Here is a 17863-nt window from a genome sequence, read left to right as displayed (position 1 = left end):
CCAGCAGACAGCAGACCCCCCTCCAGGGAATGGACGGTTGCGGTTTTTTTTTTTTTTATCCTAAGACGAGCTGAAAAATACGGACAACTTATCCACCCTTTTCTTTTAAAAAGTATTTTTTTCCTGTAACTTGAAGAGAAAAAAAAACAAGTTAAAAAAAAAAACAAACCTCAAAGCATCTATAAGATGTAAAGACGTTGCATCTGCACATTATTTGGAATTATCCTATATCTTGAAGGATGGGGGGATTTGGAGAATGTTGATCTTACCGTAAAAGTGAGAGCGTCGTTTTTCCTTCTGAACTCAGAAAAAAAGAATGCAAATTGTTTGCTACTGATTTTGTGGCTGGCTTTCTTTTAAGCGAAAACGGCATCTGGGTGTGAGGAAGTCGTCTCTGATTTGCTGGTGCTGTCTTTAAATATCTACTTTCAGCCACACAAAGAACGGAAAAAAAGTGCCAGTATTAGCAGCCAAGAAAGTGTTTGGCAATAGCTGCTGATCCATGTTCATAAAGCAGTTGAAGCACATTTAAGAGTATACCCCTCCTTCTGATGTACATTATTACAACAAGGGACACCTAATCAAACACGTATCTCATCGATTCAGATCGCTCTCAAAAGGATTTTGTATATGCACTTGCCTGGGCAAAATAACCCTGTGAGCCAGTCTGTCAAAGGCAGTTCTGTCCATTCTACTAATATTTGGCTTGCATCTTGCGATATAGATAAAGATATTCGAGTCCAGCAGAAAGGGGGCTGCAAATCACTTGGATTTTCCAGGGGCATCAGCAACGTATGACACAAAACATCAGACTGCCTTTTTTATTTTACGTATTTACTTGGGGACAGATGGGTAACCTGGTTTAACATCTGAATAAGTAAGTATTTCTATTATCTTGTAAAAATTTAATTAGCTCTGCTTTACACTTCATAAGTGGAACTTAATTAGAACAAAAACTCCTAGTTTTACAGACTACAGTGTAGCATAGACTGTAAATAATTACTGAAAATTCTACAGTTGTATAATCTCAATACTGTTAATCGCAGTTCGTGAACTATATTTTAGACTATTTATTTGCGATGATAAAATAAAGCTTTTATCGTATCATATATTTAATTGCAATTGAATTAATAAAAATCAAATCAAGCAAACAGTTGTACTTTTTATGTGTTAAATTTATACTTGATATTGCCAGTATTTTCCGTTTTTAATGTGCAAATAGACTTTAAGATTTAACACTGAAAGTCAAGCACAGCTCGAATTAATCCATGGCTGTGGTAGCCTGAGGTAAGGAGATGTATGCTGCACACATGACATGATACCAGTGCGAGGTGCAAGGAGTTAATATGACAGTGCTAGATGTTTGCCCCTGTTTGCAGACTTTGAGTGACGCGATCATCTCGTTTTCCTTTAGCTTGCCTGTTGCAGCTTTCAACGCTGAGTGAGGAGCGCACTAAGGCAGAAGCTATTTTTTTCCCCACTGTACTCGTCGACACTGTGATATCCGAGCCGGGGGGAAAGCGAGCATTTTTTCTTCAGATCTGCCTTTTTCTTCAGTGTCTGACTTTTTGTTTGAAAACTGCCGATCTATGTCACCCTTCTGAAAGCGCCTCCGGTATCGTGTATGTTGAAAGCACTGCAATCAAACAGTGGACCAGCTTTGGATCTCTTGGGCTAAAATAACTCGTCAAAAAACCATGCCGCGGAGGAAACAGCAAGCGCCAAGGCGCGCAGCAGGTACGGGGACATATTTTTGATCTTTTATATATATTCGATAGCAGTAAGAATTACACTGCATTGTCGTTATGCTATTATGTTAGCACACATTGAAAAGCACTGTATGCACTTAATAAAAGTTTGAGCTAGCAGGACGACAGGACAGTTACGTGAAGGTTGGGACCCACATTTTTTCCATTTTCCTTGTTAATTAACTAAATATATTTGCTGTGAGAAACAATAAATACTAATAATATTACTACGACTATTACTAATAATGGATGGTATGGATTAAACCGAGGGCAAAAAAACAAACAAAAAAAAAACAGTTAATTTTAAGTTGAAGTGAACTTCAAGTTTGAAATGTTTTCCTGTAATTCCTCACCTTGTCAACTGTCGCCTGGTTGCGTGTTATTGACTTGGTGAATTAGTGATCCATATAGAAATCGAGAAAAAGGGCTCTGGTGTCAGCTGACTATCATGATACCCTTTGATGTTCGCCGTCGCTGCTGTTTTTCTACTTTGGGGGCTTTGTGCAAGTATATTTTGTTCACAAAACGCCAACTTTTGTCGTCTTTCTGGGCTGATTTCTTTTTTTTTTTTTCTGGAAAGACCTACATATTATTTCACAGTAGATAATGTGGATTAGACGAGGGTTTTATGGACAATTGCCATCCTTGATTTGATGGCTGATTGATTGCCTGTCATCTGGCTTGCCTTTGATCTATTCATTCCCGATAAACATCAATAAATCACTCCCCATGGCAACGCTGGCCCCATGACGTCACGTCTGCTCTGACAACTACCCATTAAAACAGCTTTAATGGTATCCTTTTTGTATTATTTTCCTTTTCCTTTTGAAGTTATGTGCTTTTGGCCAACTAAAGAATAAATAAATAAATAAAAAATCAGTGGATAGACACATCCAAGACACTATAGTGTTGGCACAATACTAGTTACCTTACTAGTTAGTATTTTGCCAGTACTGTACTGTAAGAATACTAAGCTACAATGCTCTTCATAGAACAAAATGACAGAAGCATGGTTAATTGTGTATATTAATTTACAGAATATTCATTAGCATATTACCAACTACTAGGGGAACCACCATTTATAGCAACACTATGGCCAGGCGTGTTTTTGTTTAGTTTTTTAATGTGGAGCGTGCATTGAAGACTACTTGCTAGTCTGCTGTACAGTAAATGATGTTGAACTGTAAGACAAGAAGCAGAAGCGGGAGTAGTCTTTTTTTTTTTGAGTGAGGCAGGATAGTTGCTGAAGAGTTGTAGGCCAGTTTTTTTGTCTGGTGAGGCGAGCTTTAGTTTATATTAAATAAACAGGATATGAAAATGTGATTGATGACCCGTGGGCATTAAAAACAAATATACTTTAGTAGTGACATGTTAAAAAAAAAAAAAAATATATATATATATATATACACACACAATAATCTGGAACCAAAAGAATAAGATGCTTTAAAAATAAATTATTTAGCTTTTTTTTTTTATCAGCAATGTTATTTTACTTATTATTATTATTATTATTATTATTATTATTATTATTATTATTATTATTATTATTATTATTTATTTCTTAGCAGATGCCCTTACCCAGGGTGACTTATAATATAAAAATGGTTTTGTTTTTATATATATAAAAAGGACCATTTTTATAAAATGTGGGAAAATATTTAGCATATTACATACTGAGTTGTGTATTTAAGTGTACGAACAACATTCAAGTGTGTGCCGAATTGGTGAAATCTCAGGCACTAGCAATGTCCAATGGAAAGATTTACGACCGGGGGGGGTGGGGTTGTGGTGACGCCAAAGCGCTGTTCACTGTAGAGATTTCTAAAAAAAAAATTAAAACCTTTTCTAATGAATAGATCCTTGATAGTTATTTTATTTTATTTTATTTTATTTTAATAACCATGCTCATAAGAAAAACCTAACTGTAAGACTAATAGGAGATGGAAGAATGGTTTGCTCCGTCAAAATGACCCATCAAAATGACTTTCATATTTGATTTAATTGTCTCTCTCCTGACAGGCACATTCATCAATAGCTTAATGGTCAATCAGAAGTTGGCAGAGTGAGAGAGTGAGTGCTTTCATTCTTTCCCATACTCTCAGGCTTTACTTTATCAAAATGCTTTTGCCTAATGGATATGGGGGGGGGGGGGGGGTGGGGGTGAAGAATGACTGAAGGGCTACTTATTTAAGAGGAGTGCAAAAAATAAAGCATTTATGCTGTTGATGGGCGGATGAAGACAAATAAGTGAGCTTTGAGGTTTTTTTTTTATGTTAAGGCACAGCAACTTCCTGTAATTTTTTCCCCTTCTGCTGGCCCTCACAGCTGCAAGTTATAAGGTTCACGACTGCTTTGTGCCATACAAAGAGTGATGACAAATTGATTGCTTTGTAGTGATGGAAAGAGCAAGAAAAGATGTCAGACGATGGGCCTTGATTAGGAACTTTGGGAAATGCGGTCCCCAGCAACCTTGAGAATTCGTGAGAATTTAGTTCTTTTTTTTTTTTTCCTCCCCAAACTGATATGTCTGCTCAGCCATATAAAAAGAAAAGTTGTTTTGCCAGCTTCATTAGTGTTCATCTAATTAGCTGTAAACCTGATGGATTCCTGACAGCTTTCATGATTGGAGATGACAAGCTCCGCACACTGTCATCCTGCAGAATTAGGTTTGCAGCTAGTTTGATGTAATCAAGTTGATATTACACAGTCCTGCTTGCCTTTAGTTGTGCATTAACTCAATTTTCTGCTGCAGGTGACAAATGGGCTTTGGTACCTGGATAATCATGTCATAGGAATTAGGGTGCTTTTAATGGTCTGGAGTAGAATAACAACAAAGAACTCTTAGCAGTGCAGAAACCTGTAGGCACAGCAGGCAGGTGCACACATTCTTTCTGTGTAGCTGAGCTGTGAACGCACACTCCATTCAAGAGTCAATCATATAGAAAAACAAATGCCTGGTTTGTTGACTTTAAAGCATGCAAGAGCAAAGCTATAGACCAGGGGTGGCCAATCCTGGTGCTGGACCAGCATACAGGTTTTCTGAGTCTCTTTTTGAATCATCAATGGCCAAAGACCTAGGAAACATGTTAGTGTTGACCAATGAAGAAAACAATTGTTTCAATTAGGAAAATAATTGGTTCAATTAAGTAATTGAGAACTCGGGTGGAATAAAAACCAGAAGACCCTGAATATAGACTGAATATCTGCAGAAACATATCAGGACGTCAGCAGTTTATTTTTTCTTTATTGTCAGAATAATGTAGTACTGTAAATACAGCTGTCACCCAGCAGCTTTAAACAGTAAAGGAAGCCTAAACACACTGCATGCATGGAGTACATGATACTGTAGATGCTAATGTTGATAGTCAGTATGATATATAAAGACTGTGCATAGTGTTCCCTTTAAAGAATGCAAATATTTTCAAGAAGTCTAAAATAAATAATAATTAAAAAAAAAAAAAAAAGTGATTTAAGAAAACGTATTCTCCCCCCAAAATACCACGTGTATTTGCAAAAAATCCAATTCTTTTTGCCCTTCTTGCTTGGATGGCTACAATTTTGAACAACTGTGTAAAAAGACACTGGCAGCTCCGAGCTGTAACCAATCTTCCTTGAGCAGATCTACCTACAGAGGTACTTGCATGGAGCCCTTGCAGGATTACTTTCCTACAAACCTGCCACACATTACTCTCTTGGACTGAGATTCTCCCTAGCAGCCAGCTGACAGGATGATTAGTTATGGCTGTCCTCTGCCTTTTTTTGCTCAAGAAGTGAACAACAATAAAGGGGGTTAAGAGGGAAAAACAAGAAAAAAAGAGCAGAATGGAGAGAAAGCAGAGAAAGTTTCTTGAGAATCTCCAGTTGATAAACAGAATTTTCCAGAATCTGCTGTGATTTCTTCCATTAGCTTGGCAGCTGTCAATTAGGGCCTTGCTGCTCTCCAGGGCTGCAGTTTATTGCATGCGGTTGATGCTGTCATTTTGTTCTCAGTTATTCCTTGAGCGCTATCATGAGCAGGAGTGAAAGAGTCAATAACTGATGCATCAGCAGTTATTTTTTAAATTGGCTCACAAGTCTGCATCCTCCCTCCTTTTTGTCCTTTTTCTTTCCTAAAGATTGTTTTGTAAAGCGATTACAATGAATTGTGACTGCCGAAGTGTTATGAGGAATTCAGCGAAGCCAGGATGAGATTCAGGCTGCAATATCCACTGGACTTTCCATTCAAGAGTCAGCTTAAAGGTTTCAGTTGCGAATATTGAAATAACATGCTTGAGAAATGTTGTTTTGTAAATCATTTCTAGGTATAAAGTGGCACTAAATAAACACAAAAACAGATACATATCAGTAAGTAAATAAATGCAGAATATGTACAAAGGAAAATAGAAGTGGATCAGTTTATTGGGTTTGTAATCTGAGCATACAGGTAATTCATTGCATTCTTTTCTCTGATCCAGAATGGAGATCAGCTTTTTAAAAAATCTGCTTGGTCTGCTATTTTCAGTATTAGGGCCCTAACTTTGTACTTGCTTCAAAATCATGTTTATCCAAACAAGTCAAAAGTCGCCCCAAATACCAATATTTTAGATAGTGTTAGGGTTTATCAGAATAATCGGAAATCCCAAGGGTTCAGTAATTAGCAGCCCATTGGTGTCAAGTTCATACATTGCACTGGCTGGCAGAGCCATCTGTCCAACCCATATACTGCTACATTGTTTACTGTGCAAAGCAGATGAGAAGCTCATTTTAAATAACAAAAATCCCCTTTTTATCTGCGTTTATGTATATTGTCAGGGCAGATGTTATCAGTTAGGAATGTCTGGTAGGTTCACCAATGAAAAGGGCATCAGAGTTGACTTAATTAGTTTTTTATGGAGTGAGGTTGTTGGAGGTTTACTGATAACCCCCCACCCCCCTCAAGGAATGGACCTGTTCTTGCAGTCAAAAGCCTCATTTGATTTGTATTCACAAATTATCGGCCTATAAGGGTCTAGGATTCCACATTCCTCCGACAACATTAAAATTTAAAATCATGTTTTGGCTGTTCCACAAGGAAGATAGCATTTAAAAAAAAAAAAAAAAAGTACGCTTTCTAAAAGCTTGCATACCGTAACGTGTAGAAGTTTATATAGTTCTGTATGCTTCTACTTTGAAAAGAAGTGATCAGATTCCACATTGCCATAATTCGCTGTCTCGGGGGGCGCTTTGGTGTTTATTGGGGGTGATAATCAATGACGATCAATTATTTTCCCTAAGCGAAACTTATTTCAAATCAGCTTTACCCCGGATAGGTCTAAAAAAAACAAGGAATATATTCCATCAACGACAGGGCGATGAAGATGACTGCAGTTCTTTGTATTTTTGTTGGACACATCCGCTCCTTCTTTATCTGGGCCAAACATAATCCCACAGAATCTTCATCAAATGAATTTAAATTAAGTAGATACAATTCCTCAGTGACATGACTTTTACTCTACATCTCTTCTATTAAAGAATTAGCTAGGGGAAAAGTGATGTTACTTATGTTGGGGGAAAAAAAGTCAATTGCACAAAATGTTGTACACAGTTCTAGTGTAGCATTGCCTGCAGAACCTTTGTTATGTTGTTGAATAGTTGTTGGGGGCATGGAGGTGTGTGTGTGTGTGCGTCTGTGTATAAGGAGAGGGTGGCTGTGTTCGGAGTATTTCTTGGGTTGGCTCTGTGCCTGCGTTTCTCTTCCTGTAAGGTCAGCCCTGTTGCTGCCAGGCCAGATCACAGCAAGGCCCCCCCCTGAGGCTTGGCAAGGCTGTGTGAGACTGGCAGCCATCAGTCATCCATCTGTGACAGGGAGTCTGTTTTTGATGGCAGTAATGATGAAAGGTCTGGGAACAGTATAGGCCCCCGTAATCAGGGCCAGTGCTGACATCCTTCTCAACTTTGACAGCCTCTTCCTTTTCTCTCTTCACCGCCAAGACTGTCTCAACTGAATTTTTTTTTTTTTTTTTTTTGCATTTCATGTACTTGATCAGTCTCAGATGCTGGGAATTATTTAATTTTTATCGTTTCGAAAGCGGAGGGAAGAGGGGAAGCTGGGAGGAGGGGTGTTGGGAGAGTATTTTGGGTGTTGCTACTGTTTATTTATTTTTTTTCGTGGGCCATGCAGGTGTGAGAGGAAGTCTGTTTTTGTACTGCAGGCCTGTTGCTAATTAATGTTCCTCCGTAAGATTCTGTCGGAGTTGAGTAATGTTTTTGATCTTTATGCTGATAACTGCATACCTAATGAGATTTCAAAGCTTCTTGAGATGTGAGTGCAGCTCCCTGCAATTATTGACAGATGCCTTTTCTTTGCCATTGGGTTCAGCTTCATAAATCCTCAAGCTGTAATGAGGTTCAGAAGTGCCACCCTGCCAGTGAGCTAATGAAAATTGGGGGTGGGGGGGTGGGGGGGATAGAGATCACGCCTGTCTGACACATTTTTTTCTTTATATGTACTCTGCAGATGTCAAGCTCTGGGTCGTGGTTCTCTAAAACGTGCACATTTTGGTGTGTATATGAAGTTCAGGCTACCTAAAATAAAATTTGAAATGGCTTTTATTACATTGAAATACTACCCTGATTGTAATTACAGTAGACTTTGATAGATTTCATTTCTGTTGTGACTCCTGTACTGTGTGGCAGGCTACTTTTTTTTTTTATCTGAAGGGCAGAGAAAGAGAGAAGGAAGGAAAAAAAAAAAACAGCTCCTGGGTCGCACGTCAAGCCTGTCCCGACTGTGCACTCCAAACATCGTAGATTTCGTTCCTGAAATCCTGAAACCAAATCCTGGTGGAGAATAGCTGCACCATGCCAAACAGTCGATTTCCTTTTCAGCAGAGTCATATATCATTGACCCACCCTTCCCTCCTGACAGAATGACATGTGTCATTTATCAAATGGGCCCTGCCAGACACCAGAGGGAGGGCGGGAGGGAGGGGAGCAGAGAGTTTTGTACGAGGGCTGTAGTGAGGAGTCGGTGAAACGCTGCAGCTGATTGGGGGATTGTTAAAGTGGTGGGGGGTTTAGGAGGGGGCGAGAATGGGTCGTGAACTGAAAACATTCCCCAACCGTTTGCAAACCCCCACATTCCCAAACCCTTACGTGTAAAGGTGCGTGTATGGAAAGGGAGGTGGGGGGTGGGGGGAGTGGTAAGCTGACAGGTATCATTCAAAAGCACAGCAGCTTGCTGGGGGTTGTGTAAATGAATCTGGGTCCTCTTGGTCTCACATGATTCAAACGTGCATTATTGAAGATGGATGTTTCTTAAAAAAAGATTGATGATGGATATCAGGCTTATGGTGCCATTTATCATTTTGAATATTATTTAGACTTGCCATGTAAAGCTGTAACTTGAGGGTTGGAGGAGCTGGGACGGAATGGAAGGCCTAGATGTGCACTGTTTGATGGATGGCTTTGCTTTCTAGTTGTTTGTTACCAGATACCAGCCGGTCATTATGGGGCTGCACTGCCATTTTTTGTAAAAGAAAAAGGGGAGGGGGGGGGGGTGTTTAGAAAGGGCAATTTTCCTAATTATGATCAAATCAAAAGAACATTACCAGCATAATGTGAGTTGTTTAAAAGCATGTAGAATGTGTGTGTGTGTGGATTTTAAGTTTTTTCCTCCCATAGTGACTTCCACACTTACCCTTTCAGCTGTCTGAGGAATTCACAGTGTAAAAAAAATTAATTATTTAAACAAACTGTGTTTTTACACTTTTTAGAACTAAGCTTGCTCTTGCTTTTTCAGTACATCTCAAAAACCTCTCACATTTTAAAAGAGAGAGAGTTAATTGTTTTGAGAGCAATTGTTATCTTTTGTAAACTTTGTCGGCGATGTTTAGTAGTATTTGAGTGTAGAGAAAAACACATATATTAAATAACCTGCTTCAAATTGTAATTAAACCATTCATCTCATAAGTAATATTTCCATGGAGAAAGCAAAAAACTTTGACTGGCTTTCATCTTGACCATTTTTGTCGTCTAATAGCGTACTGTATCATCATACTAACGTTTTTGCTAAATGCATTTGTACTATGATAATGCTGTGTATTGCTTATTCAGAAATGAAAACTGGTGTGTGAATAGCATGCCCATGCAGGTGCGTGAAATGCAGTCCTGCAGCAGTATTGTCATTTGGTATTTGTTGCGGAACCTGGCCTTGTATCCTGGTGCATGTACTAATATAAAATAATAGTCAGCAGAAACATTATCCTGCTTGTTAAAATTTGATATGGACCTGAAAGGTAATTTATGAATGGTCATTTATTGCTTTGAATAGACCTACATACTCAAATACCCAGACACATTATTTTCTGGTAAAGCGTATGTCAGAAATATCTTACAGATAACTGAAACACAGCTATTACTCAAATTTATACACCTTATTAGTATATCATTTATCTCACTTTTCAGAACCTTGTTTTTTTACTTGTTCTCGTCAATTCCCATTTCTACTACAAAGTTTGTTTCAGTCCAGCAACACACCTCGAGTCAAAGTGTCAGAGCTAGAAGATATCCAAAGAGACATTCATTTAATGAAATTAGAAGGTGTACAGTATTTTAATTTATTTTACATAGTTCCCCGTCCAAAATTGAAGAACTAGGAGTAGAAGTAACGTCTCTTCACAGCTAGGGGGCTCTTCTAGGAGTTCTTTAACTGAAGCTCAGATCACATTGTTGTAAATACTTAAGCCATTGCTGAATTATTACTAATAAAAAAAAAAAAAGTCCATCTCAAAAGCTAGTTTTGCAAGGTGCACCTTGTCACTGTGAAGTATAGTAACAGCACGGCAATCGTTTGCATTATGAAAATCTTTGTTCTTATCCAACCCCCACCAAAATAACATCCTTTCCAGGTGATTTGGGGAATGAAGCTTTAGGTAATGGAAAGAAAAAAAGCATGTTTTGTTTTTGTGTGCTTTTATTCTTCTCCCCTTTTTTCAGTTTTATAGCAGGAGACATGATTTATTGTAGCCATCCATCTTTAGGACTCATCCATCACCTCCTGGTTGCTAGGCAATCATGGCAGCAGCTGTTTGCTTTGAATCAGACAGAAAAGCTGTCAATCATCAAAGGCAGGTGAATAGCATTAGAAACATGCTATTGTCAGACGGAATAATTAATCAAAGAGAGAAAAGATAATTAAAAAGATATGACCCTTGCAAGTACTTGCTCTGGGTTGCCTTAAAAAAATAATTTTTTTTTAAAAAAAAAACAGCCTGGTCTTTTATTGACACTTAAGCAGCTGAGGGCTGATAGAAACAGCACTGTGTGGTGGTGCAGAGTTTTTAATGAATTCAAAAAGAAATAAAGAGAGTTTCATGAGTGAAGCCAGAAGGGAGAAAAGTCTGTAAGCAGAAGTTGTATTTATTGTTTGTGCTTGACAGAGGGCTTCACAACTGTGCTTTTAAAATGTATGTGTTTGTAGGTGCATGTATTATACTTTTTGTTCCACTTTTTCACCATTGTGCAGGTTGTAGCCTTACTTTCTCTCTCTTCCTTCTGCTGTCTATGTATTGTTGTCATTTCAGTTTAAAGTCAAACCCACGTTTTGTAGCAATGCTCAAAAACAGCACTTATTATACCAAAGGCTGTGTTGACCCCCAACAATATACAGGTAAAAATCCAAACCAGTGGAGCTAAACACACCCTCAAAAATCGAACCCAGGACTGTTTCAGGCAGGGTGGAAATTTCAGCCTCCATTGCTGCACCTTTATTGATGAGAAGATTTGCGCTTTCATTATTTCTAATTAAGGTATGTAGTCACTGAAATCAATATGCAACATGCCACTTGAGTATATCAGAGGGCCTTCGTTCACAATAACAAACAGTTAATCTTGAGGCACAAAAAGTACTGGTGTTGCAAAAACACAACGCAGTTCTTTAAAAAGTAATGTCACGAATAACCGAAAGAATGAAAGCAACAGAGCTACAAGAATTCAAAATTACTACAGGGATTTTATACATTTGTAAAGAAAATAACTGACGTTTTATGAATCACTTGACGAGTGATGTCAGCGGGCAACAATTCTTTGATTAGACTGATAGAGTGACTATTGGCTGGTTTGTGGACTTTTTTTGGTCATGTGACACTATTCGCCACTAGGTTTTAATAAATATTTATATATAGTCAACAGGAATTGTTTCATTTCATTCAACTGACTGAGATAAAAAAATGTTTGGTGAGTAAGCGGAACAGACATGAAACATTGTTTATGTTGATCAGCAATGATTCAGTAATTGCACAAACCTATTTCCCATATCAATTGTCATAAACCTCAATTTAAGGAAACCCTACTGTTTACTGCATTAACATTCTGTGGTTTCAGTATCGGTCACTTGGAGTTTCAAAATGATCATCAGAGTATGGAAACAATCTCACAAGTAATTGTCTTGATCTTAGTTGCTAGCTCTCAGCAAAGCTGTTTTTGCTTTGGCACTGCCCCAGTCTTAGGGTGTTAAGTATGTTACACGATGTAATTGTACAATACAGTCCGCTCAGGCTATACCCAAGTAATAAGCATGCGTTTGTGAGCGAACTAACATGTGTGATTTTGAAGAAAAACTAAAATGACAGATTGGAGCACCTGCAACGCAGGGTTAGGGCAGTATGATGTCTGCAGTGCGATTACACCCCGAAACTGAAAATCCTTGTCAAATTAGTGCAGGCTTTATCAACAGGCAAGCTGTGTTATGTTAAGTGAATTATAAAAAAAATAAATAATAAAAAAAAACGCTATTGATTACATTGTGAAATGAATTCTATCAACTCTTTTACAAAAGGAATTCATTAATCTCGCTGTTCAGTTTTAAAAGTTCATTTGATTTGTTGTTTTTCCTTTCCATTTTGAACCCATGATGAAATTCGTGTCACATACGTGGATCACAGATCCACAAATGAAGAGTTGTTTTCTAAATAGAAAACAAAACCGTGATGTTAAAATCTTCAATTAAATGTGAAGAGAGTAGTTGTTTCATGCTAGTTCTGTAGCATTAGGATTTTTGCTTTTAGTGCAAGTGTGACTGCTTTTGAATATGGCCATATATGTATTAAAGCACTCAAGACTGTCTATTAGTTAATCAGTCTCAACTAAGCAAGGAGTATCACAAATTGTGTTTCACATGCAGGACATTGAGCTACCGCAGCTGCAGAATGCAGTCAAAACATTTTTTTTTTTTGTTCTATAAAATACTGTTGTGCGAATGAGTAGAGCATCTTACAGCCTTCTGCTTTACCTTACTTAAAACGGTTTAGCCTAAAGCAATGCCCTGAGCAAAAAACAGTTCCCTAAAGCTTTCAGTACAAACCCACATTCTGTGCTACAGATACTTAGAACTTGATATATTAAATATTAGCTGTCATGTTCAAGCTATGGAAAATTTTAAACACAGTGACTGTACAATGCCGGTTCCAAACAAATGTTTCTAGGAACCTCATGACAAGGCCTTGCTTCAAAGGTTCCTAACTGCGCACTGCAGGGTTTGAGGGTGGTATATATTTGTATTACTCATGGGAACAGGAATTCTGTGTATGGGGGGTGGGGGCATTACTGATTTTTAAATATGAAATGTGAAAATAAACTTGTTCAAAAGGTTGTGCTAATGAGCTAAAATACTACATACATAATAAGCAAACCTTTTGCTTATTAATCTTCATGTGGATAATGGTTTCAATAGCAGGTTTCTGTCAGCAGGGCTAGTTTTTCAACAGCTTTATTATAAATATAGAGATCCTTTTTTGTCTGTAAAAAAGACTTAGTCTGGCTTCAGCCTGTCCCACAATCCTATTCAACTTTAAAATAATATATATATATAATGTGGATATGCCAGCCTCCTTTGAAACTGACTTGTCATAATGTGACTCTGCAAGATGTGTTCATGAAGTTGTATTGGGAATTCACAACCAGTTCACTGTAGGACACTAAAATCTGTTCAAACTTTCTCATGAATTTGCTCTTGAAGGCGCGATGCTGACATATCGAAGAGTCAACCCTGTTTATGAATTCCAGAAGTATTATACAGTTAGATTACAGGAATTTACAAAAATGGCATGAAGTGTGTGGGCGTGCCATATATCCCAGTAATCAACCACAGGATACATCATGAAAATCCACACGCAACTGTACAGTTTGCAGTGCTTACATTACCTAGCTGCAGTTATTGACAGTGACACAGACAACTTGGTCCTGTAAACTTTGCATTTGATCTGTACGAGCTGTGCATTAAACAGGCCTGTATCAGGCAGGGACAGTTTTACAATAAACAGTTTTGTCGGGAACTTCTATATTTAAAAAGGGCAGTGTCTTCTTTCAAGCGATGAATGGGAAATTCCACTCGTGTGTGTTTTTTTAAGAAGTAGTCCTGCTCACTCTCGTGTTACTCAGCATTTCCCGTAAGTCCTTGTACAAATATGTTTTTACCTTTTCTTTTTTTATGTAAAAGTACAGTTCAGCGTTAGATAAAACAGCAACGTTTCTTTTCCAAGTGGAATGTCTTTTTGTTCCCTTGATAAGCATGCATCAGCTTCGGTAATCTTTTTTGTTATCATTTTATCATGACACTTAAACCCGCAGTATGTTAATAAATGTGATACTGCCCGTCTGCTTTTCACAGTGGTACAATGCAGATAACTTTCTGCTTTTGCACAGATATGGTAAAGTGCATTATTTTTTGAACTTGCATGCAGAGTGGTGTTTTCATTTTGTGTTTATGCAAGCAGACAATGCCAAATATGTTGTCTCTCTGTGGTACAGTGATTTGAAAAGGAGGGATACCTGTGCACCTACAGTAATGCCTTGTATTAATGCTCCACCTTTTAAAAACTTGAGTACTTTTTCCCTATTGCACTGATTGCAAGTATAAATTCTATTGAAGGTGACGTGCTAGTTCCTGTAATATTTCATTCCTTGTGTTTAGTGATTGTGTAACTTTAAAATGTCCAGCTTTTTTAAATCAATACTGTACTGTACCTCCTATCAATGTGCATATGACAAATATAACCTAATTAAAATGTATAAGATGAATACTGTGTTCCATTTCCACACTGTAAAAAAAAAAAAAAAGAATCTTAAAGTCAAGCAGTGTAATAGAGTTCTTTGGAGTGGTTACGATCTTGAATTGGTTTTGCAGCTAAGCTAATTTGTATCTTTCTAAACACTATTTTTTTTTTAAATTGCACTAAAAACAAATGTAGGATTTGGATTGGTTTATGCTTTTGTTTTGATTTTAAAACGAGAAATTGTTGCTGAATATTAAAACATTACACTTTGGAAAAATGATTTTCAGAGATGAGTGTCTCAAAAGTCCCACCTTTTAGAGGGCATTTCTTTCTGTGGTGGTGCTGGCGGCAGAGCAGATGGAGGAGTGAATAAGGAGGATTTCCTACTGCCTTAGGCAGGAAGATATGTAGCACTATACCCAGTTAATAACCCAAGTTATATTGGGAGTTATTACTTCTTATCGCTGCTGCATTGCAGTTATAAAGGTTCATAGACAGACTGAGGAAGTGTTGCACTCTGTCTGTTAAAGGGTTAATCCCGGGACCTAGAGAATAAAAAGACAAATGTTGCAATTACATGCTTTCCTGTTTAATCAGGGGCAACAGATGATCTGCATTAGAGCAGACGTTTTTCATTTACAGAACACCTTGGCCTTTTTAAATAAGAGCTTTGAAAAGAACGGAAGAAAGTGACAATATCCAGTTTCCACACTTGTGTCCCTTATACAAAAAATAAAATAAATACAAAATGTAGATATGCTCATGCCCACGAGGATGGGATCACGTTTAATTGATTGTGTGAGAATCCAAATATTGGATCAGCAATACACAACGCTACTGAAGACTAAACCGGAAGCACAGATGCGGTCTAAAAAACTAGGGAGTTTTAACAGTTACTGGAAACGAAAAGATGTTTTAGATCATATTTAAAACATCCACTCGGTGTTTGGCTTTATGGATCGTAAGTCTTTCTAGGGGACGCATACTATTATATTGCATAAATAAAAATCACATACAATTATATGTGCACCAAGGATAGAGTTTTTTTTATAAACCAGCACAATAATTTAATTCTCACAAAAGCCTTTTATCTCATTTTATTTTGATGTGTGTTGTGAACAGTGCTTGTTTTCTCGCTGTTTTGAATGAATGCTGCAGTGAAATCTAGTCCTAATGGGTGCTGTTTTCTTGGGACCTCCTATTAAAAAGTCAGTGGTCTTCGTGCTTCTCTTCCTGGTAAATGAAGTTTAATAAGAACAGATGTTGATTACCTCCATAATTGTGCAAGGGTCATTTATGTACATTTGGATGTTAAAAACACAGGCCTGTCTGACTCAAGAGCCAGAACTGCTGTCAGAATTGCTAGGTTTTACAGGAAGTGGAAGGATATGTAGCCAATATTGTCTTACAGATTTGTCAAATATATATTTAAATGAGATCCATAATACCGACAATTTTTTTAGTCTTTTCCATGACTAATAATGTATTTGTTGATGCTTTTAAAATTTCTAAATGGACAACCACTGTATCATCTTGGCTCGGCCAGCAGTTTTTATCTGGCTACTTTTCTAGGACAAAGTTATTTTTTTTGGGGGGGGTGAATAATATTAAAATCTGTAGCGGGAAATGTATTTCTTTATAGTATTTCTTTATGTATATTAGGGAAGATGAGTCTGTTGATTTTAACATGTAATTGGCACAGTTCAGATTGACAGGAAGCTATTAATACCTGTATTAAAAATTTTAAAAACATATATCCGCCTGCCTTTATCTGAGAGAATACTTTAGCCTGCAGTGTTTTTGGTCTAGGTGCGCTGTAATTGGTGGTAAAACAATACCTAGAACGTCACAAACTGTTCCTCTGAGAAATCTTTTTTTTTTTTTTTTATCTCTCTGATGAAATTGAGATCATTTATGTTTAAGTGTCTCATTCCTTTAGATTCAATGTATGTCCACAAAAGACATACATCACAGTCTGGGAAATCATACCAATACCACATAACCAAGTATAAAGTCTGTCTATACAGTACATATTCATAAGTATTGACATTCATCGGTTTGGGCTAGACATATGTACATTTCAACTTTATTGTTAACAAGGATCTTTTGAAATTCAAGTTACCTAAAACATGATGTGAGAAACGAGGATCGGAAATATAAAGAAAATGCCTATTTTTACTTTGCTCTAGATTTGGACCTGGCTGTTTACCCTGCACAGCTGCACTGAAAAATGTTGCTGCGCATGTGCCTGCCTGGTAGTTAAGAAGACGCTATATTAAAACACTGTAGTGCTGTACAGATAAATACAGCAATTTTATTGGGTTATGTGAGATGCATCCTGTCATTTTTTTAAATGTTTTTTTTATCCTCCTACTTATTATTATAATAAAAGGAATTGAGACACACTATGTATAGATTTACATGGAATTTTTTAATGTTTGCATATTTTGCCATCACAATATTGTAAAACCTGAGTACTTTATATTTCTGCTGCAGGGTATGGCATTTTGAAAATATACTACCGTTGATAAGACCTCTGTCTTGGATCAACAGATAACAGCTGAAGAAAGAGAAGCGGGGTACAGGAGGAATCTGAAATGCTCAAATACAATTCGGCCCGAGCAGTGTTTGTTCATATACTGTGCACTGTTCTGTTCATTTACAATGATGCCTGTATCACCCATAAAGCTGATTTATTCAGATAAAACAAAGGCTTTCTGGAAGGGGGGGGGGGGGGGCGTGGGGCTTTCCACTGCACTTATCAAAAACACAGTTGATTTTTTTTTACTGCAGACGTTGTGCAGCATTTTCCCAACACGATTTTAAAAGACACCCAATATTTTAGCACTCACTATAGTAGCGTAGACAAAATGTTTTCATTTGCGGTATTCTCGTAGACGCTCCTGTTTTCTTTTCTTGAAGGATTTTATTCACTGCAAGCATTTGTTTCTTCTCAGCTGGTGTCTTGCAGGATTCAGAGATGGCCTTCATGTTTCTGACACATTGAAATAATAATTCTCCCGTTGGTTCCCAATGTAGCAATTAAAAAAAAGAGAAGGAAGAGCTGGAAGCCAGTTGTGTGTGGTTTTGTGTCTTTCTCGTTTC

At 37.5% G+C, this 17863-nt stretch overlaps 1 protein-coding gene across 2 annotated transcripts in view; it reads left to right on the top strand.

Moving 5' to 3' along the window:
• The first annotated feature begins 244 nt into the window (after positions 1–244).
• tshz3b (teashirt zinc finger homeobox 3b) overlaps positions 245–17863 on the top strand; it is a 36699-nt gene continuing 19080 nt past the window's right edge. The window contains exons 1-3 of one of the 2 annotated variants that reach the window (XM_034040965.3): positions 245–877; positions 1415–1737; positions 3768–3818. Coding sequence is in view for 1 of the 2 variants with exons in the window: in XM_034040964.3 (XP_033896855.1) it covers positions 1698–1737 (40 nt within the window). In the remaining variant the exon portion in view is untranslated. The remainder of the gene's footprint in view (positions 878–1414; positions 1738–3767; positions 3819–17863) is intronic. The other variant, XM_034040964.3, reaches the window with a different exon arrangement.

This window comes from Acipenser ruthenus, chromosome 19, assembly GCF_902713425.1.
Source record: "Acipenser ruthenus chromosome 19, fAciRut3.2 maternal haplotype, whole genome shotgun sequence".
NCBI lineage: Eukaryota > Metazoa > Chordata > Actinopteri > Acipenseriformes > Acipenseridae > Acipenser > Acipenser ruthenus.
Note: the sequence above shows the minus strand (reverse complement) of the source record. Positions and strands in the feature narration are given on the sequence as shown.